This window comes from Anopheles coustani, chromosome 3, assembly GCF_943734705.1.
Source record: "Anopheles coustani chromosome 3, idAnoCousDA_361_x.2, whole genome shotgun sequence".
NCBI lineage: Eukaryota > Metazoa > Arthropoda > Insecta > Diptera > Culicidae > Anopheles > Anopheles coustani.
Window position 1 is genome coordinate 11,237,501 of NC_071288.1, and position 25,000 is coordinate 11,262,500.

Genomic DNA, 25,000 nt, shown 5'->3' on the forward strand with positions numbered 1-25,000 from the left:
GCTCGCCCGGACTAGTTCCGGGCTGTTCAAACGGGACGGGACTGGGATTTCGATCGATCTCATTCGCTTAGCTCCAACACGCGCCACTTGCGGCGCACGTATCAGACGTAATGCTAACACAAGTGCATCGAAAAGAAAACAGAAAACACGACAACGGAAGAAACCGGTACAACGTCACGGCCACCCGGTAATCCCCCATTCCGATCGGTGTGAACCTGCGAAAGCTATCAATCACAGGAACGACGCATTTTTAGACCCACACCGAACGGACCCAATCCCTATCGGATGCATTCCAGCTGACTGAAAGAAAACAGTTTAAAACAAAGTCTATTGCTTAGTACTACTAATACACATACACATACACACAAAATCATTCTAGTTGTTTCGCTAAAAAATTGTTACAAACAGTGCTATCAATTTTGCCGGGCAAAAGCGAAAACTTAAAAACAGTATTCAACTCGTATGTCACTTGCACCATACCGGGTTAACAATGGTTGCCAACTTAATTAAACGAAACGAACGGCCCACGGCAAATTAGAAGTGCGTGCAGAAAATCAAGCATCAGTGATGATTTTAAAATAGAAAAGCCAAACTTGCTCACTTACCGTTAAATGACATTTCGTGTATGAAACAGAGTCTAATGGTGTATATTAGTCTGGGCTAGGTGGAGTCTTAAGAGCGCTTCAACAGCTGATTCGTTCAAGAAATATTATCATTCCTAACGAATGAACTGCGTTTCAATCTTTGATCATGATAAACGAAATCTTTGTTTGCTCTGGTGGTTAGAGTTAGCCTGACAACATCTGGCAAAAGCGAAGATGCTTTATAAGATGCCCTTGCGATAGTCTACCTATTCACGCACGTTTCTATTACATCGATCACAATTTACATCGACAATTTTCACATCGCTCACTTGCATCGAGGAGCGAGTGCAACATGCACAGTAAGAAAGCAATAAATAAAACACAAACTCACATCACCAGCCCAGTGCAGAAATCACACTAGGACTAGAGCGTTACACAACGTTACGCTACAACTGGACCACCACGATCCAGATGACGCTGTTATACTAAGATCAAACACACCAAGTCGTTTGCAAACTATATACAATAACAGAAAAAGAAACCATTTGTGACAAGACAACAAACCGGATCGATCACAGGCGGTCCTCTTTAGGGTTACACACAGAGTACGAAAACAAATGAAAGAAAGATGGTTTACATTCACCACATCTAGAATATGTATATAGCACGCCGAAAGAAGGCCAACGACAACTTATCACCAAAGGGGAAGGAAATAGAGAACTGAACGCAATAATTAAATTATGCGAAAATTGAACCAAACGGAGATAAAAAACGGGGTGTAGATCGAAAGAAAAGAAAACTTAGTATAGGGGTTCAAAAATCGGAGAAATGTTCAGACAAAAAAAAGGCACGCAATTTGTTTGTTTGTTTGTTTGATTTTTTAAGTGGTTACACTAACAAATGATTACCTTGACCCGCTGCAGATCAATTGGGCTCATTATCGTTCCCTGGAAAAACTCCACCGTGGTGAAATGACGTTTGAACAGACCTTCCAGCTCCAGATCGGGTGGTTTTCTTTAGCATTTCGTACGTGACCAACCGGGCGGTTTTATGATAAGGATAGTTTGGTTTGTTTTTTCGTTTCATTTATATTTTTAATTTATTCGTTGTTGGGTTTAAAACATAGTAAGCAAATTGAATCGCACGTTCAGGGCGCGTTTAATAACAACAAAGCAGCCAAAGGCAATCGGCGAGTAAAGCATTCGTTTCCAAACAGGAAAACATTAGTTTGTCCCAGATATTGAAGCCATGGGTTGTGGTTCCGGAACCGCGTTCATAGGAGACCACGGGCACACAACGGAGGGCACAATGAAGGGAAGCGAGAGCAATTGCGTGATTTTTTGTTCGTTTCGAATAAAGCGCAAAAATAGAAATAGAAAGAAAAGACACAATTGTGGTTAGTCACGTGGTAGTCGGCTTCCGGTAGCGGCAATTGACTGCTACCAAGTAGTTTTTGAATTTCTATGGCAGTGTACTTGTTGTCAAGGAAAACTAAAATAAATGACATTTGTTTATCAATTATAATATTAAAAAGCAACTATACTCTTTCGATCTATGGTTATCTGCGCGTGACGCATCAATTTACGCTGCTAATGACTTGCCAAATGAAACGCGGACGTTGGCGACACTTCTTTTATATCAACGACGAATGTTAGCGATTGAAAATATATGTGTTCGGATTACCTCTTCCCGGGGCTGCTCCGAGCCGCTGGTAAACGGAAACTACAGCTTAATTAAGATTAGTTAAGCAATATTACGTATAACAAAAGTTAACTAATAAAATATAGCAAACGCATTTTGACGTCATTACCGATAAAAATTAAACAGAATACGAAGCGATCAAGCCAAAGATGGTTTGGTCAAGGAACGAATGTACACGTAGCTCAAGAAATGTAACCAGTAAACGGTGTGGTACGAATTTGCATTCCAGAACAACGTTGAATGGATAAATAACAACACAAGAAAAAGACAACTAAACCAATTCAAAAATCAACGGGACGATCTAGAACGAAACGAACGTAAAACGGGCAACTGCCAGCGCCAAATGGCTCCGACAAAAAGTTCGAGTGAAACGTGAAACAGTTACGGTGATTACAGTGGGACCAATAATGGGAATGGTTTTAAGGTTGGGTTATGAAACGGAACACCGATCAAGGTTGATAGATAGAGCGGGTAAGAGAAAGTTCGAAACGGTATCTAAAATTTGTACCATGCGCAAGCACAGTGGTGCCAACATGGCCAACGTTCTTTTTCATTTGTTGCCGCTGTTGCCACCATCGATAGCTTGATAATTTTATTAAAAATATTGAATGAAAAAGTAATAGATATATCGATATATATGTATTAGAAAATGTGTAGAGACAATGAAAACGAGATACAAAAAGAGAGAAGTGAGAAAGTAACATAGTACTGTGAGAAAAACGAGAAAGACATATTTAGAGTAGAAATCAGAGCTGAACAGTCAATTGACTCTAGCTACGCTGCAGAAACTATGGAATGTTAGATATCAACATTATAGAGAGCGAAACACTTAGCTAGCTTAACTTGCTACGAAGTCCTGATGCGAAATAGAAAACGTGGTAAGTTGTTGATACAGTAGTGGCTGCGGAGACGTTGCCTTCCGATAGACACAGTGCAGCCATTGGTTCGACGGACCGGAGTTTCATCTCTAGCAAGGGCCTAGGCCGCTGCTGTTGACATCACCCGCCGGCTAAACATCCCTCATGGTACGCTGAGGTACTTATGGCATTTATGATAGACACATACTTGTCCGGTCTACATGCCAGTCGCAGAAAAGTGAAAACGCTGCGAAATACAGGTTTTTCCCACTCAACCGTGTGCCTTCGCACGTACGGAGGCAAAGATGTTGGGTGTGTGCAAATTCTTTTGGTGCAAGACAAAACAAAAACGGAACCTTGGTGTTGACGCAACCGGACGGTCGGTGAAACATTGAATGAGTGTTGCTGATAATGTTCACAGGTAAATTCTTTTCCAGGGAAAGTTAAGCTCTATTTGAAGGTTGTAATGGTAAGCTCTGTTGGGATGGTTTTGGTTGTTGGAAGAGCGTTTAGCAGAAGAAATGCATCATTTGATTGGCTGTATTTTCGTGTTGGTTTTTTTTGTTTGTTTTGTTTGTGATAGTTTGTTAAAAATCTTTGTGCATATACCTTAACTCGTTCCAAATCGACCGCATTCATCATAGTTCCCTGAAAAAACTCCACCGTTGTGTAATGACGCTTCAAGAGACCTTCGAGTTCCAGATCAGGCTCCTTTCTACATTGATATTCGTACAGGTATCACATGGTCAGTAAACATCGTTATTTGGCAGAATAAGTATAGAAATGTAATGCATTAAATCGAACAGGGCAATATGAAATGGCAATGGTGCCCGATTGGATGAATCATAACGTACTTTAGCTAGGGGAAAAAAATGAAACTAACACTTTGCCGCAAGGTTTTCCGTGACTTTGCACGGAGGGAGGGAAATAAATGGCGGTGTGATGAAATGGTACGATCAGCTAAAATGAAAAATACTAATATGAAAACAAAAAGATGAGCTCACGATCACGCAAATGTACTGCAATGACTCAGCGCACAATCGCGAGTGGCATGGCTTAAAACAAATAAAGAGTAAGTAACTTCAACGGAATACTCAGAGAAAGACGAAATTGTTTCTCTCACTAAATACGGTTTCTTTTTCCCTACACTGTTTTAATATTATAATTGATGAATAGATACTGTAGCTTTGAGATAAAAATTAAATAAATATCAATTAATCAAATCAAAACCGTAACATTCACAGTTGGACGAGACTCGAAACAAATCTCGCAGTGAAACGACACTCAACTGTTGTAGAATAAAAAACAAAAATTGTTGATTAGCAAACGGTCTACTTACCGATGTAAAAATACCACTTCGACGTCGACATCCTCGCGATCTTCATGTAAAAAGTCCTTCAGGAAATGCGACACCGATTCGTATGTTATGTGCCCGCACACCACGATATGTCTATGCACGGTTTCATGTTTGCGTGGTTCCATCGAGTCACAGCACAAAACCACACACCACGAGCACACAATACGTTTCCGCAGGCACACGAGGTCGATCGCAGTGCAATTGATCCCGGCGTCGATGGTGGCATTCCGGAGGCACCAGCCGCAACCGATCCCCGTCATCGTTGAGAGCGGCCACCGACGAACGACGGAATTGGACGCATTCGTGGCCGACACAGGTGGTGAAAAAAGGCGATGAAGACACACAAAAAGAGCATATGTTAGCAAACGGGCTCCGAGATTTTTGATGTCTGTTTTGAAAACGGAATCCATCAAACTTAACGGAGGAAAAGTAAATCAAAACGGTTCTAATAGTAACAGATGAAGCTTCAGAAGCGTTACCGGTCTGCGTAACGCTTCTGGGTCGCAGCCGAGCGACGATGAACTAGAATCTGGCTGTTCGGAATAGTTGCCTGTTTGCCAATACCCGACTGTTACGGGCCAACTCATCGGCATCGTCGTGCAAATAAAACGGGAAAGCGGCGGGAAAAAACTGTTCGACAACACGCTAACGGACACAAACACACACAGATTTTAGTTCCACCGTGCATCTCGTTGCGAGGTTTTGGAACATTGAACAAAATATTAAAAAAATATATATGATCCATTATTAGAAAAGCAAAGAAAACCGATGACAAGAGGATTAGGGACACTGTGAGTAAACCGACGATACAGTAATACCGTACAGGGCGTTTAAATGAAACAGAAAACAAAAAGAAATAAAAACAACACGTAAGTCACGGTAATGAATGATGCTGGGCCGGGACGGGTAGAGATACCCAGACTCCCACACGTGGGACATGGTAACGACGTTAACGATACGAAATGTAGTTATTGAGGAACATTCACTGAAGATAAGATGGGGGACGTAAAAATTCAAAAAGGTATAAAGTCATATAAAAAAATCATAAAACATGACGTTGGTATGACAAACGGAAAGATAAATGTAAAATGAGTATTCTAAACGAATTCAATCATACAACCGGGTCACATGCAGTGGAGAAACACGGTTTTCCAACACGAGGGGGGAACGCAGGTATATAGAAGTTTTGCGGACGGAATGTTGTTGGAATATTGGGTGGACGGGAGTAGAATAATGTTGGTACCAGGGATATAGCTCAAGGATTTGTAAAAACCGATGACAACAAATAAAGTACATCACAACATTTGCTGGGGGCACCATCGTTAACATAACTAAAGGTACAAAAACGGCACATGTGGGCTTTGCCTTCGACTGAACGTAACGGCCAAGAGAAGGGGGCGGGAGGGTTGAGTTAGAGACACAAAGAGAGAAAGAGACAAAGAAATTTATATGTGTAAAAGAAATAAGAGACAGAAGGAGAGTAATACAGCGAGAGAGACAGGCACACTGGACATTGACATTGAAGAATGCACATTTAACGGCAAGAAGATGTACAGTAAAAGATTTCTTCTTTTCGAATCAACTTGTTACGTTGCTAACATAGTTACACATTACAGGAGAGCAGCGCCCATACACATCGAGCGGCAGCACGATAAACAATGCTTATAGAAAGAAAGGATACGGGTAGATAAGGAGAGCGAGACAGTGTAGGTGGTTTTGGATAAGAGTAGTAGCAGAAGGAAGAGAGACATTTTTTTTTTAAATTATATTCCTCGCATTTCCCGGCAAACGTAGGAAACTTTGCGCGATCTGTTTGGCGATTCGAAGTAGAGTTTGGACTTGTTTTGTTTCTTTCCTCGAAAAGTGTATGATTTTCGATGGTTTTACAGTGTTGCAGTCGTGCGACTACGTTCACAGAGCATCTCTGAAATTGTTTTGTTTTCTGTTTTTCTTCTTTTGAATGTTTGTTTTTACAATAGAAGGAAAGAAGCACTACGTATACATACAGGCACCAACCAGTACATAGCAACAAATGCGGAACGGAGCCGAGCTGCGCATTCCGCTCGGCTTCGGGTACTTCTACGGATACAGATATTTATATGTAGCTACGGTTTGTACAGCGTCTATTTACACGGTACGGTGCAGAATAAGATACTCGTGCAGCGAGCGTCCTCTAGGTGGTAGTGTGTTGATTGGGTGGAGGGGCGGAAACGAAAAAGGATACGAGGATCTCCCGCGCACTAGTCGCTCTTGCGCGTTACGCACTATTGGTGCACGTTTACAGTTGTGGTGCAGAATACTCTAGCGAACGCCACCAACCAAGCGGACATCGGTGCGGGATGGGTTTTGTGTTCATTTGCGACTACATACTGCGACTACTTATGTACATTAGGTATTTACACAATTACGTCAAACGAAAACGATCGAGCACGGAACACGATCAGCAGCGGCAATGCATGCAATCTACGTCCAGCGTGTTAGGAGCGAACAGTCACTGACATCTGGCCGGTCGGGTGTGCTCTGAGAGTGAAATGCTGTGACCTATGTTAACCGGCATGCCCCGGCCACCCAAAAACCGATCGGTCACCAACAGTTCAACAACAGAAAAACACCCACCCAGACCACTGCGCGGACTCGCTCTAATACGCTTCGCTGTCTGTTATCGCAGGAGATTTTGTCGTGAAAGCGTAAAAGGAACGGAAAAAGTTTAACGTTTTCGTCATTTTCGGCACTGGGGGTAGGATTACCGTCGGTCACGAAGTAGGTGCGTGCGTGTGTTTGCTTTTTCTTTAGGATCGTTAGTTAAATGTGTCATTGCTTTATGTAACTTGTTCTATCTCCCTTCTCTTCTCGTGAAACACTACATGTCGAATAAAACAACTTACGCTAGAGCAAAACGAAACTGCCTAATGTTTTGTTTTTCTTTTTTACTCCTTTTTGCTCCCTGTCTTTTCCATTTTTCCCAGTGTCCTTAGCATTTGGCAGGACCTACTTTCGCACACGTACACACAGCTGAGCTACACCCAGGTAAAGCGAAAATGGAACCGTTTGGTGCTGAAATAATGTTTTGGATTTTCTTGTTTTTATCTTCTTGATTGATTCTGTTGATTGATTTTATGTTTTATTTTTTGTAACTGTTACTTTTAATCTTCTCGATTTTGTTATGCTAGTTTTTCTCGCTTGCTTTCAACGAGACTGCGAGAATGCTTACCACAAAAACTCCTACAGACGGGTTCGGTCTGGGGTGGTGTAGGAGGGGGCGGGGTTAGTGTGTAGGGGTAACGGATTAAAAGCGAAAGACACACTATCGTAACAAGACATACACCCAAAACCAACTACTCCGACTGGGAGATGAGAGTGAGATGACGCACTAGTTGTATAGCGGTTATGGTTTAGCCTGGCCACGCATTTTTGTAAAATATGCATTATCGCTACCGTTTGGTTATTTGTAATTTTTCTTGTTCATTTGCTTTAAAATTGCGTCGTATTCGATAACCATTTCTGCTACATTTACTCTCTACGATTTCCCGATAGTGATTTGCATTTGATCGCGCCGTACTTTTGTACGATTTTGGCTTTAATTTTGGCGATTTAATGTTTTGCGTTGTTTAACCATTACATTTGTTTTTGGAACGAGAGTCCAAAGATGATGACCGTAAGGATGCAATTCAATCAAACTAAACCATCGATAACGGTGCCGGCCACTAGTGCCGAACTATTTACGTGGGTGGGATAGATGATCGCCGGGCTACATCACGCGGTCAGTCGACGAATGTAGTCGAAATATTTTTTTGTTTCTTGTACTGAGAGAAAACCATGTAACAACAAATACGAAATGTACGTCGGTTCTAGAAACATCAAGCATAAAACAATAGAAAATAGTTAACAGCTTCTGTGTACGGGTTGTTTTTTTAAACTTTTTTTAAACTTTCACCAGGGTTATAAAACATAAAAGAAGGATGTTCCAAAACATCAATACCAAGACAAAGTAGATGATAGAACACTAACAACATAATTCAGTCGTGCATTAGTCTCTATGGTGGATTCATTCACAGAAGAGTTTCGAAACGAGATGAGGGCTAGCCAGAGTATATGTGTATATAATATCATATATATATATATATATTTATATACGGTTATTGAGAGTCGGAGAGACATTTGGTGAGTTCAGGTACATAAGTTAAGTAAGACAAGCCGCTAGCAGGAGGTACACGGGAAGGGGTAGGTTTTACTTCATACAAAGTTGTGTACGGAGTTGTTCGTATAGACATGTGGTGGTATAGACTTGCTTCACAGCAACTAAACACAATATGAGCATTGTATCCTCCGTGCTCAGTACTGTTAGCCCAACTACACTTAATAATTCCCCCATCCAATCAGGTTCTACAACTCTTACTTTCCTCCACTGTGGGAAGGGCAATATCTAGACAGGTACAAGCAAAATACATCGACAAAGCTTCACTCGTTGGAATGTATTATAATTTTAACGAGAGACCCAGCTTCAAACCGGCATGCCAATTGCTTCCATTCCGGTGGTCGTAAGTAAGGGACACAAAACCATTCGGACCGCCCCGTGTCTCGCAAGGGGCGCAAAGGGCAGCGTGACGTGAACACGCACTGTTCACACGCGCATTCGTGCGTCGACTAGATCGGGTACGGAAAACGTGCTGGCCTCCGGTACGCCTACGATACCACAAACAAGTTTCGAAATACGCTTCATCTACCCTTATACCTTAATACTACACAAAAATACAACCAGATAAAACGTACTACTATCTTGCGGACCGTTTTGTATAACTTCGGTGCGCGCGGTATCTACTATGGTACGGTTTGAGGCTATCCAGTGCTATATAAAAAGTACACCCCTTCCTATGGTGGGTAAAGGGAAAACGCATTCCCAAAACGTACAAACTTCTCTGTTGACCGTGGTCGGTGTGTATTCGCAGGGTTTTGATATTGCCACTAAAGTAAGTGTATTTTAAAAACCATACCTTAGGCTAAGCTACTTGTATGCTTTGATTGTTAGCCTCTGTTTAAAACACGAAGCGTACCTTTGCTCGATTTTTCTGCTTGATACACGGTTACTCACATAGTTTGGAAACAAAGGACCAGGTTATCTATCATTGTATGAGTAAAACTTTTGAAACAAAACTTTTCATCACCAGGTTTATCAATAGACCGCCTTTGGCATTTTGTGAGCAGAAAAGTCGAAAGAGGTACGCCATTTGGCTTCGTGCAAATTAATTTGTTTAATGATTGATTTACTGTTTGTGTTGTACGTTTGTGTGAGTATGAATGGGGGTGTGTAGTGTGGTGTTGTGTTACTGTAATATCATGTTTCCACAATCTCCGACAGATCTTTATGTTGTTTCGGTTACAGCGAAACCGCAGGCTTTGGTACTATGTACACTTATTATGAAAAAACAAAAATTACATCGAAGGACTATTTCAAAGGCGTCGTAACAGAAAACTACTACACATACTGTACACTGACACACGCGCCCGTTCATATCCACTCACACACACCCAAACATACATACATACATACATACAAATGCGCACATGCGCCCGGAGGAAGATGCTCATATTATGATAGCTACTATCAGGATTTTCGAAAATGGTACAACTAGTTTAGGTTTTCTCTTTTGAAAACACACTAACGAAGTAAAATACACACGTACTTCCACCAAATAGAAAAAAAAATACAATCACATCGACCGAATACTGGTACACTACATAGATCTTCACCCGTTCCGTGGGTGCGTTGTTACACCGTAGGGCAAAACTCCTACTGCTGTAGGCTGGCAACGGTATGTTCATTCCTCCACGACTCATCGGTGAGGGACGATTTGGTACGTTACAAGTCGGGTGGGTTGGTGGTAGGGGGGTTGGTCGAGAATGTAAGTCAAGTAAGTTAAAAGGGCAGATCGTTGAACGTGCACCCAGAGCTAAAGCCGAGCGCGCACGGTACGTACGGCGGGGAAGGCGTACGATTTATGGAAGGTTCGTCGCTTGCACTCGCCAGCGAGTTACCGGCGGATCCTTCGATTGTGCCGTTCCCCGGAGCACTCTTCGGCCGGATGTAGCTCCGTCGCACGTGTAGGGTGAGTTTTTTGCACGGTTTTTAATGCTAACAATCTACGACGATTTATTTGGGAAGTTGAACACCAGAGTATACCTTTTATGAAAAGACACCAGTTTGCTTTTCTTGTATAAACTTTTTTTCTTCGCTCTTCGTTACACTAACTCGTTGTCACAGGATTTGCAATGGTTGGCAACGCAAAGTAGTGACATGTTGTAGAAACAAAAAACCAAAAGTGGGTTCGATGTTGGTTTGGTTTTTGTAACAAAAAATAACTGGTGAACAGAAACCCATCAAACAACGGAACAACTCAAAAAGTAGCGCTAATGATTTCGACCCAAAAACAAACGTGGCGGCGGTACAGCGATCGAGGAAAAGCTAAAACATATCTGGCCGTTTTGCACATTGAGACGAAAATAGAAGTAAACGAAAAAATGCAACAGAGAAATAGAGATGACTTCGGTCGAATGCATGGTATCGGGTTCGCTACGGAAAGGCACACAAAATGGGTCGACGATTTGGTTTACAAGAAAAACAAAAACTAGATAGGGTATCAACGAAATAATACCACCATAAAGGGTTAACAGAGACACAAAAGACGAAGCAAGTGCATTTCAATGCAAAACAGGTGAAAACCAATACGAACCAAACAAAAGTGCAAACATTTTTAATCAACCCATGAAAGCCATTTACGGAAGACAGCGTTGTAAAGGATAATAACTTTTATCTTATTTAAAAAAACAACAGGTTAGTATCAACCCAAAACAACCAATCAAAGGACTCAAACTAGTCACATTAGACTACCGTGCAGTGTTTAGTTCAGCAACGATTTGCACAAAATAAGCTTTCGCTGACAACATTAAACAGGGAATGTTTTAGTTAAAGTTGTACGAAACTTTTACTTCGAAAAATGGCAAAAAATTAATCATTGTGCTAAACACTGCTCCAAAAGGACATTCGTATGGGTTTTAGGGGTTCAATTTGAAGGGTAAGACAAAATTATCGCTTCAAAAATCATACGGAAGAATAGAGCGAAAAAGGTAGAAGTTAATTATTAAAAATCATACTTCATCGTAGTGTAACACACAAACATAACGTTTTACGTATAATCAACACAATACTAATACAGGACAGTAAACATTCAGACAAACATCGACCATACGCGACGATTAGTCACTATTGGAAGTATCTTGGACCGCAACGGTACAGTGAGAAAGTGACAGGAAATAGAAAAACATAAAAAGAAGAAAATCCATACGTCCACAGGGAACAAGACAATAATGCCATACAACCACGTATTGGAAGTGACAGCTGAGAAAAATATATCCTAAAACTCAAGAACAGACCTTAACAATACACACAGGATTGTTGATGGTAACAGGAAAATGGGACGAAGAGGGACTTTTATAAGAAGTAACTTAACAACGAGAGAGAGGAGCAATGGCCAGAAAAAAACGGAGGTGAAACGCCGAAACAAAGGAAACAAGAAACTCATGACCCAAAAAGCTGCTCGAAACGGCAAAGTCTCGCTACAGAACGCAAATTCGGTGATTGGTTTAGAATTAATTTAATAAACGGAAAAAAACAACAGACGAAAACAAAGTAACAACGAAAAAACGGAATAACTAACTAAAGAGCGAACGCTAAAAAGGCACGAATGCACCATTGGACACAATGGAGAGCACGAGTGAGGTGAATGATGAAAGAAAAACAAAAAAAAAACCGATGAGCAAATGGCAACAGATGTGTTTGGGTGATAGATGAAACACAACGGAAGAAAATGGTGATGCTGGCACAGTGATAATGAGAACGATAATAATGCTGTAGTTCTGTAGAATCTCACCTTCTGCCCCGTTCATTCTTCAGTGTTCCCCCATATTTGGGTCTTGTTCCGATCAAGTCTATAATCTCTGGTATACAACTTGCAAATATCGCCTTTAGTTTTGTAGCAATTTTTCGGTATGTGTGGTTTTCGGTTTGTGTGTTCGTGTTGGTGTTTGGTGTGTATGTATTTGTGTATAGGTGGTTGTGTTGGTTGGTAATTGGTTCAGGTTTTGGTTATTTTTTCGACGCACGGGATAAGAAGATAATAAGTAATAAATTTTGCAATTAGACGAGGCCATTTGAAACAATGGGAGATTATTTAGGTGAAAGTTGGTTTTTTTTTTATGAGAAAGGGGGTAGAGATTTTGAGAAATGTTTTGGGGAATGGGAACAGTTTTCATATGCACGTAATATAACATAAATATAGTTGTTTCGACATTTTCGTTTGCGACGGTTCGGAAGAGTTGGAGTTTTTGTTTGCAATGCCGGGGTTTGCGGTGGAGCAGTTTTACATTTTTATCAGTTCACAATTATTTCAATCCCCCACAGCCCATCGGTTGGCATTAGTATATAGATTTGCACCGGAAACTGGTGCACCATTTTGAGAGTAGCAGTGTGGTGGTGGTGGTGGTGGTGGTAGTGATAGTAGTACGCACAAGTAGTAATAACGGAGTAGTAACGCGGAGCATTTTCGTTGGCGGACGGATAGGCGTACAAACACCACACACACGCACGTCTGTGTTCGGCAATTTGGTTCATTTGTTCGTTCGAGTGCAGTTCGACACAAGGCCACACAAAGAAGAAGAGGCAGACCGAGCAGAGTCGTTGGGAATAAAAAAAAAAGTAGAAGAAACAAATACAAATAAACTGAGGTGAGTCGTAAACTGGTGGTGGTAGAGCTTTTTGCTTTTGTTTTTTAACACATAAGACACTACGGTATCTGAGTGTCGCTTCCTGTTTGCTTCATTCCTTAATCCTGACTCGGATACGCGTGGTACATAGTGAGGGCTTGTTCCTACGAATGGTACGGCTAGTGTAACACGGCAAACGGCACTGAAACCTAGTTAGCTTTGTGTGTTTTGATCAAACCTGCTCTGGAACCGGAAAACACACCGTGCTATCTTATGTAAGTTCCTCCTACTTGGATGGATAATTATCTACGGTGCGCACATAGGGGTCTGCTGATTACGGTCGCCCAAGGGTGCCTGGCAGCGACCACTAAAGGGGAGGGTGCTAAAGAAACGCTCACAAGTTTCAACCAAAACTCTAGCGGAGGGAGATACACTAGTCGATAGGTTTTCTGTTGCTTTGACACGGAAAGTTTACTCGCTCTCTCTGGTGTGCATATTTGGCTTCCGTTTCCTAACCGCAGCACTACCGAGGCTGTGACATCAACACGCGCAACAGTTCACACACCGCCGCCGATGGTATTTGTCAAGAGGGCGAACGAACAGATGAAACCAAGGAAGAGGAACCGGAAACAAAAGAAAACTTTAATCAACAGAAGTAATCTACTGGAAAAAGGACAACTCACTCACACACTCCTCTAAAAAAAAAAAAACGGTGGGCTAACGAAAGTAATCGTGTGGGGTTTTCGATCGACAGCGGGTGGTGGTGGTTTAGGAGGAGAGGACATTAGGGTGTTTTGGTTGGAAAGGAAAGAGCGGCCTAGGAGTGAGCTTTCGTAGGCTCCCCGTTGAAGGCGCCCCTCCTATTTGTCCCCAATCGGTAGGAAAAGGACAAGAGCAAGAGAGTAAGAGAAATAGAGAGAGTGAGAGAAATAGAAAGAGAGAGAGAGAGAGAGCGCGCGAGATAAAAATTAGAAGATGACACATGGCACACGCTAGAAGGAAACGAACAAAAAAGTCTCAAACCAAAAACTAAAGCAAACACCTCTACTGTCTTTCGATGTACTTTAGAGCGGTTAAGAAGAGGGTTGCTGGTTTGCGCTTTGTACAAATAAAACACTAAAACGTAATCACCCAAAACGGAAATTGAATTTATCCCACCGAGATCGAGCGCTCAAGAACCAATGTTGCACCGAACATTCATCTGTTGCATGTTGCAACTGGACATTCCCTTAACTGATTTTCTAATTTTATATACTTCTAATGTTTCTTCCATAAGGCGTCGATTTCTTGGAGGCGTCGAACTAAGCAGGGGTGGCTTAGTGAAAAAAAATGCTGATCTCAGCGTCATCCTCCTTTTGTCCGGGGCGAAACCCAGTCTTGAGAGATAAAGAATTTCCAGCCATCCCAATCAAAATAACGAAAACAAAAATCTTGGCGTGAGAGTTGCAGTACATCATACTCGAGTACGAGTTCACAGTTGCATTCTCCCTCTGGCTGTTTTCGGTTTCGTTTCAGTTGATGTTTATGTTAAAGGTCTATCTCAAGTCAAAACCAAAATAAAAGAAACGTAAAAATATCCGAAAAGCACCCGGCTGTTTGTAGCTGAAGCGGGACGCCAGTTGTGACCAGGGAAAACTGGTTCCGTTTCCTCATATATCTCATGTCTAGCCCAGCACTCTGTTGTTTTCCGTTGAAAACATTGTTTTGCTTCTATACATCGCTCGTATAATTTTATCTTTCCATTTAGTACAATTTGAAGCATCGTATACAACTGGCAACTGTGTGCTTTTATGGTATGGTATTTGTTTTGTTTTTATCTCTTTTACTTTACTGCATTTAGTTTGTCAAATCAATATAGTCAACTATCGCTTTCCGTTAAAGAATTGTAACAACAATCAAAATTTTGCTCTAATATGCGTGGCTGCGGCATACAGGCTGTGCAAGCAAAAATCGTTATCTACAGTAAATGAATGGTTTTAAAATGTAAATGTAAATATTTGGTACTAGAAGAATCAAAGAAAAGGGTAGAAACAGACCCAGAAAATGGAGGAAAAACAAAACAATCGTACGTGAAGAAAACGTGTAACACAAGAGCTATTGTTTAATTAAACGAAATGGGAAAAAATATCGGCCTTAGTAAATAGTTTGTACAGCGTTTTGGTATTTCAACATCCTCAAATGATTGCAGCAGCGGAGAGAAGGGTGAAAGAAAACATGGCCGGTGGCATGTGGCATGGACAGGAATTCTAATCGAACGGAAGAAGGGACGAACGAAACGAAACACAATAAAGAAAAGAAACGGGAAGGGTAGTAAAGCCTCATCAGTACGATAAGTAATTGCAGTGACTTTTTTCCGGTGCCAGTGGCTCAAACTTCAAAGAGTGTGTGTTTCCGTTTGCCTAACTATCACCGAGTGTCTCGGTATGGTAACGGCGGTCAATGTTTGGTCATGTTTCACGCGCAACTATCGCCATTCGTTTCCCTACGGTATAGGACAGTCTTTAAGTGTCTGTAATTACCGACCGTAATGATGAAATGAGAAACGAAACGATACAAAATCTCTAGTTCAGGTACGAATGGGAAAGCGTGGAAAGGAGGTGGAGAGCGTAATGATAGAAGATTTTTGTTTTGCTAGAGGGTGATTCCAATTAAGCTCGAAAAATATATGAGTACTAAGATTTATGTACTAAAAACCGAAAATCACCAAAACATCAAAATCAGAGTAAACAAACCGGAAAAAACTAAACAGATGCAAACGGTTTGACGGCTGGTGCTAATTATAGTAGAAGTCAACGAGGTTGATTCCCAATTGTTATTATAATATTATAATTGTTTGCTGTTGCTTGTTTTTTTTTTTGCTAGATCTAGTTGAATTGAATTATTAAAACGGAATGGCAAAAGTAGAAATGCAGACAAAACTGTGCAAAATCAGTATCTAGAAGGCAGTTATAGGAACCCAAAAAAGAGGTAGTAGAAGAAGGATAGTAGTCTAAGATGTAACAGTTGTAAAGATAAAGTAGAAAAACGAAAATCAATTTTTTTATTGGTTTTGCAAGTAAGTTCATCATTCTACGGTATCAATAGTACAGATCGGAAAGAAAACAGCTATAAAAAATAAACAGAAGACCCGATTTGCTGGCAGGGATATCGTATGCTGCCAAGAATATTAACAATTCAATTCGACTGCGTGTGTAGTTGGTCTTCGTTATTACGCGAATGTGTGGGTACACGCATTGTTTCTCCTTCGTACGTAGGTGTACTCTAGCGTCAAGGGACGTTTTTGCTCAAATTGAAATAAAAAATATCTCTCTTGTTCCATCTTTGGTGGTATGTTAGAAAAGAAAGGTCTGCTGCGAGCGTGCAGCACTGTAGGGCGCGGACGCGGATAATGTTGTACGAAGGGTAGGTTTGTAGTGGTGGTGGTAGTAGTGGTGGAGGTGGTTTTGGTGGTAGTGGTGGTGATAATAAAAAGGGGCGCATTTGGCGAAATTTTCGAAGTCCTTGTTTTGTTGCTCTTATGTTTCTCCTTGAAAATTCAACACAATCAAAGATGTGAGTATTTCTGTGTGTTAGGTTGACCTTTTTCATACATAGTTTTGCTGTGTGCACATGTGTTGGATGTGTGTTGGTGGGAGGAAGAAGAAGAACAAGAAGAAGAAGAAGAAGAATAAGAAGAAAAGACGGTCCTTCTCAGTGGCACGGAGCGGACCCTGTGAGCTCGAAAAGGTCGTAAGCAAGCGCACACGAATAGTGCATTCTGCTCAAGCACCACGAATCAGTACCGGGTGCCGCTATTGGGTTGGGACCTATGCTCGTCCTTACTTCCTAGGAATCTTGGGTTCGGTTTTAGGAAAGGGATGGTGGCCAGACCAGAAGACAATTGGCCGCCCAATGGAGCAAAATAGAAAATATTAATAATGATAGTAGAAGCGCAAATAGTTGATGGAAAGGGAAAAGAAATTAAATCAAATAATCAAGGGAGGAGAAGGGGAGGGGGAAAGGGGTTCACGGACAGAAGTTGATTGGCAAAGGGTGCAAAAACGGGTACAAGATGCTTTCAATTTAGTTTTATCGGGATAGGAGCGATCATTTCATGAACTAAATAATAAGTTTGATGATCAATGATGCTAGTGCAATTTCAATTTCCATACATTGCGAGCAAGAAAAAGAAACAGTGAAAGAGAGAAAGAGAGAACTCGAATAGTTCGGAATGCTGGTAGAAGCCATGAAATCAAACTCACTGTCCTCTGCAATTATTTATCGGTGGGTAAGTAGGTAAGGTTGGTGGGTCGGTATTATGTTAGAGGTTAACCAAAAATACCATAACGAAAATGTTTTGTTTTTCAACGTAAAATTGATAACATGGAGGAGATTTGGGAACCATTTGACATGTTGCATCAGTCGTTTCAAAACGGTTAATGTCGATTAAATCAACTAGTAAAACTGGAAGGCAGAAAACGAGAAACTCAGACACGAGCATGCAGCGGGGTTTGAATCGAAAACATTATTAAAAAATAAAATTCAAAAACTTCTAAAAATGGATAGCTGAGAAATAAAATATTACAACAAAAAATCCCTAGTTTGGATTAAGAAGTGTCTATAGTTGTTCATAATCAAAACTAATTTGTTGGTTCACACTTATTATCATTGCAGAAGGCAATGAACCATGAACGTGTAATTTTTATTTGTTTTGTTTATTTTTATCTGAAAAGCTAAACATGACATCCGATGGGTAACAAGAGCCATCAAAATTATTTTGATGTTATTTCAGCATCTCTTATCTCTGCACAAATGGTACACGTTTCGCAACACGTGTTTGGCGCGGCGCAGCACTGGCATTCCGAAGGAAGGCAACGTCTGTAGCTTTGGCTAGCAAAATAATAAGGAAAAACGATGCACATGTGCAGATATGGATTGGTGAGCGACAATGATATCGGTTCGACGAGCATCGAATTAAAAAGCCGCAAAGAAAAATACTTGAGCCGAGATATACATGCCGCCAAGAAACCAATGCCTTTTGCAAAACTTTTGGAAAAAATAGATCGATTCGAATGCAATGGAAGAAAATAAATCATTAGACGCTTAGACGCGGGCTAGTTTGTTTCATTCGATCATTGTTTGAACGATTTAAAACGTGGTTTTCCTAACGTTGTTCTGTATGTTTCTCTTCTTCTTAGCTACTTGAATGCATCATAGTTTTCCGGCGAGCTCTTTTAAGGACTATAGATTGTTTTGTTTTCTTGCTGTATCATCATGGCGTGTCATCCGCTTTGAGTTGAAGTGATGAAATAAATCAAAATAACTTTGCTCATTGCCAATGGGCAGGATTGGTCAGTTTCATTTCTTTTAAGCCAAGACAATATAATGATAAACAAAATGTTTTCATGTACGCAAGTTCCCTTGTCCCTTCCAAAAGGTGCGAAAGTTGTGCTGCTTACAAATACTTTTCGCATCAGCCAATTTCATACAGTCTAGGCAGACTTTTTCAACGAGAAAAGATAGATGACGAAACGAGATGGCGAAATAGAGAGATAAAGGAAGTACCAGCGACACAGAGAGAGAGATAGAGAGAGAGGTAGAGAGATAGGGTTAGAAAGAATAGAAATTAAACTAGAGGAGACGGGGAAGAGGTTTCATTGGGAAGTTCCAAAATTGTCCTGCTGTACGGGAAAGCTTATTGCAAGCAGCACACTTTTCCTAGCTCAAATTGTTAGGAGTAGCACAAAGGCGTTAACTGGAACAACTAAAAGAAAACTACGGGAAAAGAAACCAAACATTAATCAGGAGTGTGATTGTGAGTGTCTATTTTTCTTTTAGAATGGTTCGCTGTTGGTAGATTTCTGTTGGGCTTTTAAATATACTCTTTAACTATTCTTGGGACATCACTCCCCGGAGGGGAGGGAAAGAAATTTGCGGTTCATCGAAACCAAAACTAACGGAAAATGCCAATGAGGTAAAACTTGCTTCAAACAAATAATAATGATTATTTAAACTCGTAGGTAAAATTATAATAGAAACAAAAAAGAAAAAGGTAAACTAGTTCAATCGATTCAAACGACAAACGGAAGAAACCATAAAACGGAAAAACGGAAACCAACAGGGAAACGTGGAAAAACAGAGTAAACAAAGGTCAACTCGGTACGGTCGTGTACCTTCTTCTAACATCCTTAGTGTATTTGCCGCCGTACTTATTCCGCTGTGCTGCTAACTCTGTGATCTCCGGAATCCAACTAGCGAACACCGCCTATACGGGAGTATAAGGAATAGTATCACGGATACAGGTACAGTTCGGTCGTAAATCGGATGGTATACTGGTCAAGTATGCCGTCTGCCACACCTAGGCGGACGCCATTGTAACAGTTTACTTTATAGTTTCTTGCTATGGATATCTGTAGGATCTGCAGTAACTGGCGAGCTGTGCACCTCGGTGCAGAGTTCAATGTACTGATTGGGTTCACTGTTCCCTGTTTGCCCCATGGAGTGTGCCAGTTTCCCCATAAACCATACCACATTCGCTTTACGGAATAGTCTCTTTGCAATCGTCCATTACGCTCGTGTTGAGTCCGCTTTTCCGCCCCGAATGTTTAAGAGGAGCCACACACGCGACACACTGTTGTTCACCGAACACGTCTGAGCGCAATGCCGCCGCCGTTGGGCTGTCTTATGTCGATATTACTTCTTCCCACATGGTTTGGACCATTATTCACCATTGAACTGTCGATTGTGTTTAGCCTCGCTTACTCGCTAACCTTTAAGCAAAACTGTACGGTTCACCTTACGGACTACGGAGAAAAACAAAACGGGAGTTCATATTTTATCAGTTGTTCTTAGTACTTTTCATTAATTTTATCGGCATCGGTCCTTCAGATAGTACTTAGATCAGGATGGCCTGTTGCGGGTTTGGGTTAGCAAAAATCTCCTGGTCGTCTGGTAAGCTTGTGAAACGGTGCAGCGCCACCTGCCGGTGGCGTTTATGACATGAATATCCTAACTCTATCCGTCCGTAAGAAAAGTGTGTAGTGAGGGTGCGCAAATGTTCTGTTCAACCGGCTCCGATCACCGCAGTCGTCCGAGAAGAAGAAAACGGGTAGCGAAATAATCCAAGAGATCTCTACACTGTAGCACATTATATTGAACAAAACAGAACAAAAATCAGTGAAATTATTGCGAATCCCTGAGAGACACACTACCGTCGTCTAGTGGTTGCGGCGAAAAACAGAACGAAAACTTGCTTTCAATGTGGAAATGGATGCAAGAAACGAATCAGTAAAACAGTATCAATTAATTGAACAGGTTAGATCTAGTACGTAACGGTAGAAAACATCAATAGGTGGTGTGTTGGTGGTATTTTTATCAGCATTTTTTGTCTTTCTCTACTACGCGATCAACCATAGCAAGATAATTCGAATAATGGAATGAAGAAAAGAAAAAGGAAAGAAAAAACCAAACCAACAAATTATCTAGTTCGAATCTACTAAAGCTTGTACTAAGAGTTGAAAGTATGTTGCTCCATATGTGTATCGAGACTAAAGCGAGCAACGCCTCTCGCATTTACTATCATCGTTCAATCGTAACACTTAAAGGAAACAAATCTTCCGCAATAATCGGCTATCGGGCACTATCGTTTACGCTACCGGGCTGCATTCTTAACGTTATGTACATAGTATGATCTAGAAATTGCATCGCGTTTCGCTCGTATATTCGTTACATTAATTTGTTTCATTAATAATATTGAACATACACCAGCATGCCATCAGGATGCGTTGTATCATTCATGATATCTGTACAAAGAATACTAACTCCATTTCAGACCTCAAACCCTGAACTCGGGAAGCTCGCAGTATAAACGACATTGCCACGCTATCTCTACTACTTCATGGTGCACGAACAGTACTCGCTTGCTAAATAATCAATCCATTCCAACGCCATGGTTGTTATCTGGTGTAACCATTATCACAGTTGCAGAAATATGGGTTAAAGGACAATGACCTTTTTCAATTTACTTGCAGGGGCGAGTTACACAAGGAATAAAAACAAAATGCTTCCTACAATGCCGCAACGTTTCTTTGTACAACAAGGCCGTGTGTTCCTGCTGTTGGTTGGATGTGGAAGGTGTTCTGGAAGTATACGCGCAGTTCGGCAGGATGCGATCAACGATGGCAAACGATGGCGCAGGGATTGGGGGCGTTAAACTGTGTTATAAAGGCACTTGGTGGCTACAATTGTCAATCTGCAGCATCGGAGAGTTATCATACACGTTGGTTAGTAAGGAAGGTCAGTTCCACATACATCACACAACTGGGTACAGTCGATAGGAACAAAGAGCTCTGAGAAGAAAGCAACCATTAATCACCGTGAGCCTCGGAAGACGTTACCTCCGAATGCTTCGGCATTGGCTATGATGGCACAAAGTAGGTTAACATAAAACTGGTCGCGGTAGAGCCAAACCTGGCATGAAAAGGTTAAGGATGAGGACAATTAGCACTGGAGGAGAAATGGGGGAATAGCTGAAGCAGTAGTGGTGAGAAAGATGATAGCTGCTGTGACAATTACGTCCAGCAGACCTGGTAAAACATTGCTAGGTTTTCCGGGTACTAGTACCACCACGGGAAAACCGCAAACAACAAACGATGCTGACTTCACAACATATCCGGCACAATTGCGACCGTATGAAACGACTTCACGACAAATTGGAAACGTTACAACGTAAAAAGTACAACAAAAACAAGGTTAATCGCGAAAACTCAGCGGAAAACGAGTGATAGGATTGGAAAGATTGCGTAAATCATTCAAAAAACGTTCAGATGATAGTTGGGTAATGCTGGTGGGGGTGTTGGTGGCAGTTGTGGATTGGTTGCAAATGACCAGAAACGGAAAGACAGCGGAAACGCACAGAGGGATTTGGGAGCATTCGGGGAGGATGTTGTTGTTGTTTTTGTTGTTGTTGGGCAAGACAACTGAAGGCGGTACAACCGGTAAAAGAAAATCAACAGGAGGACAACAGAAACACGGAGGTAAAAAAAGGTATACCACAATGAAAGTAATCAAGAACGTTTTGCATTATTGCGGGCGTTCACTTCAACTACCTTTTTCCTTGCTCACGCTTTAGTTCGCCGCCGTACTTAGAACCGCTACCAACAAGTTCAATAATTTCTGGAATACTGCTGGCAAACATTGCCTAAAAAAATGTCAATTGAACTTCAATGATTGTCGTCTGCGGTAAAAAGGATTTGCGTTAAAGGAGAACGGAATAGAACAGCTTGAAGGAGGAGTTTTGAACTAAAAAGATATATAAATACATGTATATTGGGGAATAGTAATACGCCGGAGCGTAGCTCAGGCTCTTTTAAATGGTGGAGGCGCCAGCTCGCGAAGCTTATGCGTGTGAAAAGTATGTTTTTCATTAGTTGTAGATAGCAAAGGTCATTAAAAAGAATACACGGAATAAGGATAATCAAAAGGTTAAAAACTAAGCGCCGAACAACATAAGCACCGGTATGGGCAAGTATCGAAACTTCCAACGAAAAAGTGTGTTGCTGTGATTCTGCATCTATGACTGAGTGTTTGTGCCTTCGCACGGACGGGGAAAACCGCATGGTTTTTTTCCGGACATCCTGTCACTCCTCGCGGTTGGCATTGCCGGCAAAAAAAACGGATGAACAGCAGTTCGTTTTGATTTCACTCGCTACTGTGACACGGCCGATCAGATTTTATATCTATAAGTGACGCCTTTGAATGATAAGCAGCAAGTCGGGCAATATACGGGTACGAGTTAAACTAAGAGCTTTATTCGCTAGGGGAAGCTAGCTAATTGTGAACGTAAAACAATTAAAAACCAGCCTGTTGGCAAACGCGACTGGAGAATGGAAGCCTGCCCAAAACCGAAAACCTTTCGCTAGAAAGATGGTGGTTACTCATGAACAAAATAGGCGAAAGAATAATTAACAAAAAAAAAACGAACGAAACCGAACGTAAGTTCACTATACAAATGATGCGGCAGCCAGCATAAACGCATACATGCAAATAAGGTTCTGAACGGCGAACTGGTTCCGCCCGCGTGCGGAACTCGACTCCCTAGTTGATCGTGGTCCCGAAAAGGTTCCGATATGCCTACATTGGTGGTTCATAAAACTGGTGGTAGAGTAGCAAGAAGGTGCACCTAAGACATGCAAAAACGTGACGAACAAATTCGGTCAGCTAGCTGGATGGATGGAGACCGTTCCTGTCATTGCAAGTCATTGCACAATCCATGGGGCAGAATATATCGTTGGATACTTAGCATTTACTTGTCATTACCTGCACCAGAAAATGACATGAGCAAAACCCATCGCCAGTGACTGGCGAAACATTTTTCTTCCTTTTACCACCAAGAGCGAAAAGGAAACCCAGGTGCAAAAATTATCCTAATTAGTCTTCAAAAAATAGAAAAGCCAAAAAATTCAAGATAGAAACAAAAGATATTTGCTACTGAAAAACGTACTCCCTCTCCAAGGTGCTACACTTTATGGAAATCAGAAAATGAAAGATGGCGGATCGTCCTTGGAGGGAATGAAATGAAGAAACGACATGAGTAAAAAGAGGGACAGAATAAACAATTTGGGATGTTCGTAACAGAGAACCGACGTCGGTGCAAAGAAAGCAGCGCTTTTTTTTGGAGGGGGCATATATTATCGATTGAAAGAAGCTACCTATGCCTAAGATTGCAAAAGCATGACTGGGAAACTGGCTGCTAGCACTGACAAATGCTCAAAGTACTGGGCGCGAAGAAAATTGGGAGAACTTGTGGGCACATATGGATGGCGAATGTGTTCCACTGCGTTTGCATCGTTACGCTTGCGTTACGGAGCGTTACCTCCAACGAACGCTAGAGCATGCAAGTAAAGCTCTGTAGTCGACAGGCGACTGTTGCAAGCTCTGTTACTAACTCCTGTCTATATTCGACGATTAACCAGGATATTGCGCTTGTGTCCTCCGTCCATTGTGTTTTCGACCGAGCAGTTCTATCTGTTTACAGAAGTATGTGTTTGGTGTATATGTAGGTGTGTGTTATGTGTGCGTCTTGTGAGTGTGTTTGTGGGACAACTACCTGATTGTATCGCCCCGTTGGAGCCGCAGAGCTTGAGGGACTGTCTTAATTACGCAACTCAACGCACCACGCTCTATTAACCGTGTCCTCAAGCTCTTAAAACTCCGTCATGTTTTTCATCCGTAAAGCGTAACACCGATGTAAATGTGTACTAGAAGCTACCGACACTGCGAAGCTAAATGCGCCCTCCGTACTGCACTACTACATTCAGTCCCCTCGTACGCAGCAGGGCGCCTAAAATGGGTGTAACTTGATGTTAGTGTTCGGTTTACTAGTTGTTGTTTTCATTTATTTTTCGGCTTCCATCGATATCCTACAGTTATTCTTTCTCTATGTGATTCGAACTAACTCCCCACGTACACGGCGACACCGACACGAAAGCACAAAATTCTAATGAAATTAAGAACAGCAAAGTAACAAACATTGAATGCGCAGAATGTAGCGGTTTTGCGATTGGGCTGGTTGTTGTTTTGGTTTTGTTAACTCCCAAAGTTCCTTCCCCAAAGTGTTCGATATTCACCACTCGCCAAGTATCTAGCTTGCCCTCGGATGTTTTATAGCGGGAACACCGTGTCCAGCTAGCACCCGGGGGCTTTGGTTCTCGCACACGCACACTGTGTTTTACGGCTATAAAGTGTTTGTTCTTTTTTCGATTACA

General features: G+C 41.5%; 1 protein-coding gene across 19 annotated transcripts in view; it reads right to left on the bottom strand.

The window, feature by feature from the left end:
• The window catches only part of LOC131259994 (calcium-activated potassium channel slowpoke), a 60,000-nt gene that overhangs the window by 25,647 nt on the left and 9,353 nt on the right, over window positions 1-25,000 (bottom strand). For 12 of the 19 annotated variants that reach the window (XM_058261630.1, XM_058261626.1, XM_058261622.1 and 9 more), the window contains exons 6-8: window positions 22,343-22,434; window positions 4,482-4,592; window positions 1,493-1,598 (exon numbers count right to left, since the gene is read on the bottom strand). In XM_058261630.1, the coding sequence (XP_058117613.1) occupies window positions 1,493-1,598; window positions 4,482-4,592; window positions 22,343-22,434 (309 nt within the window). Of the gene's footprint in view, window positions 1-1,492; window positions 1,599-3,751; window positions 3,858-4,481; window positions 4,593-12,424; window positions 12,517-19,408; window positions 19,501-22,342; window positions 22,435-25,000 lie in introns of all 19 variants that reach the window. The other 7 variants (XM_058261629.1, XM_058261628.1, XM_058261613.1 and 4 more) reach the window with 5 other exon arrangements.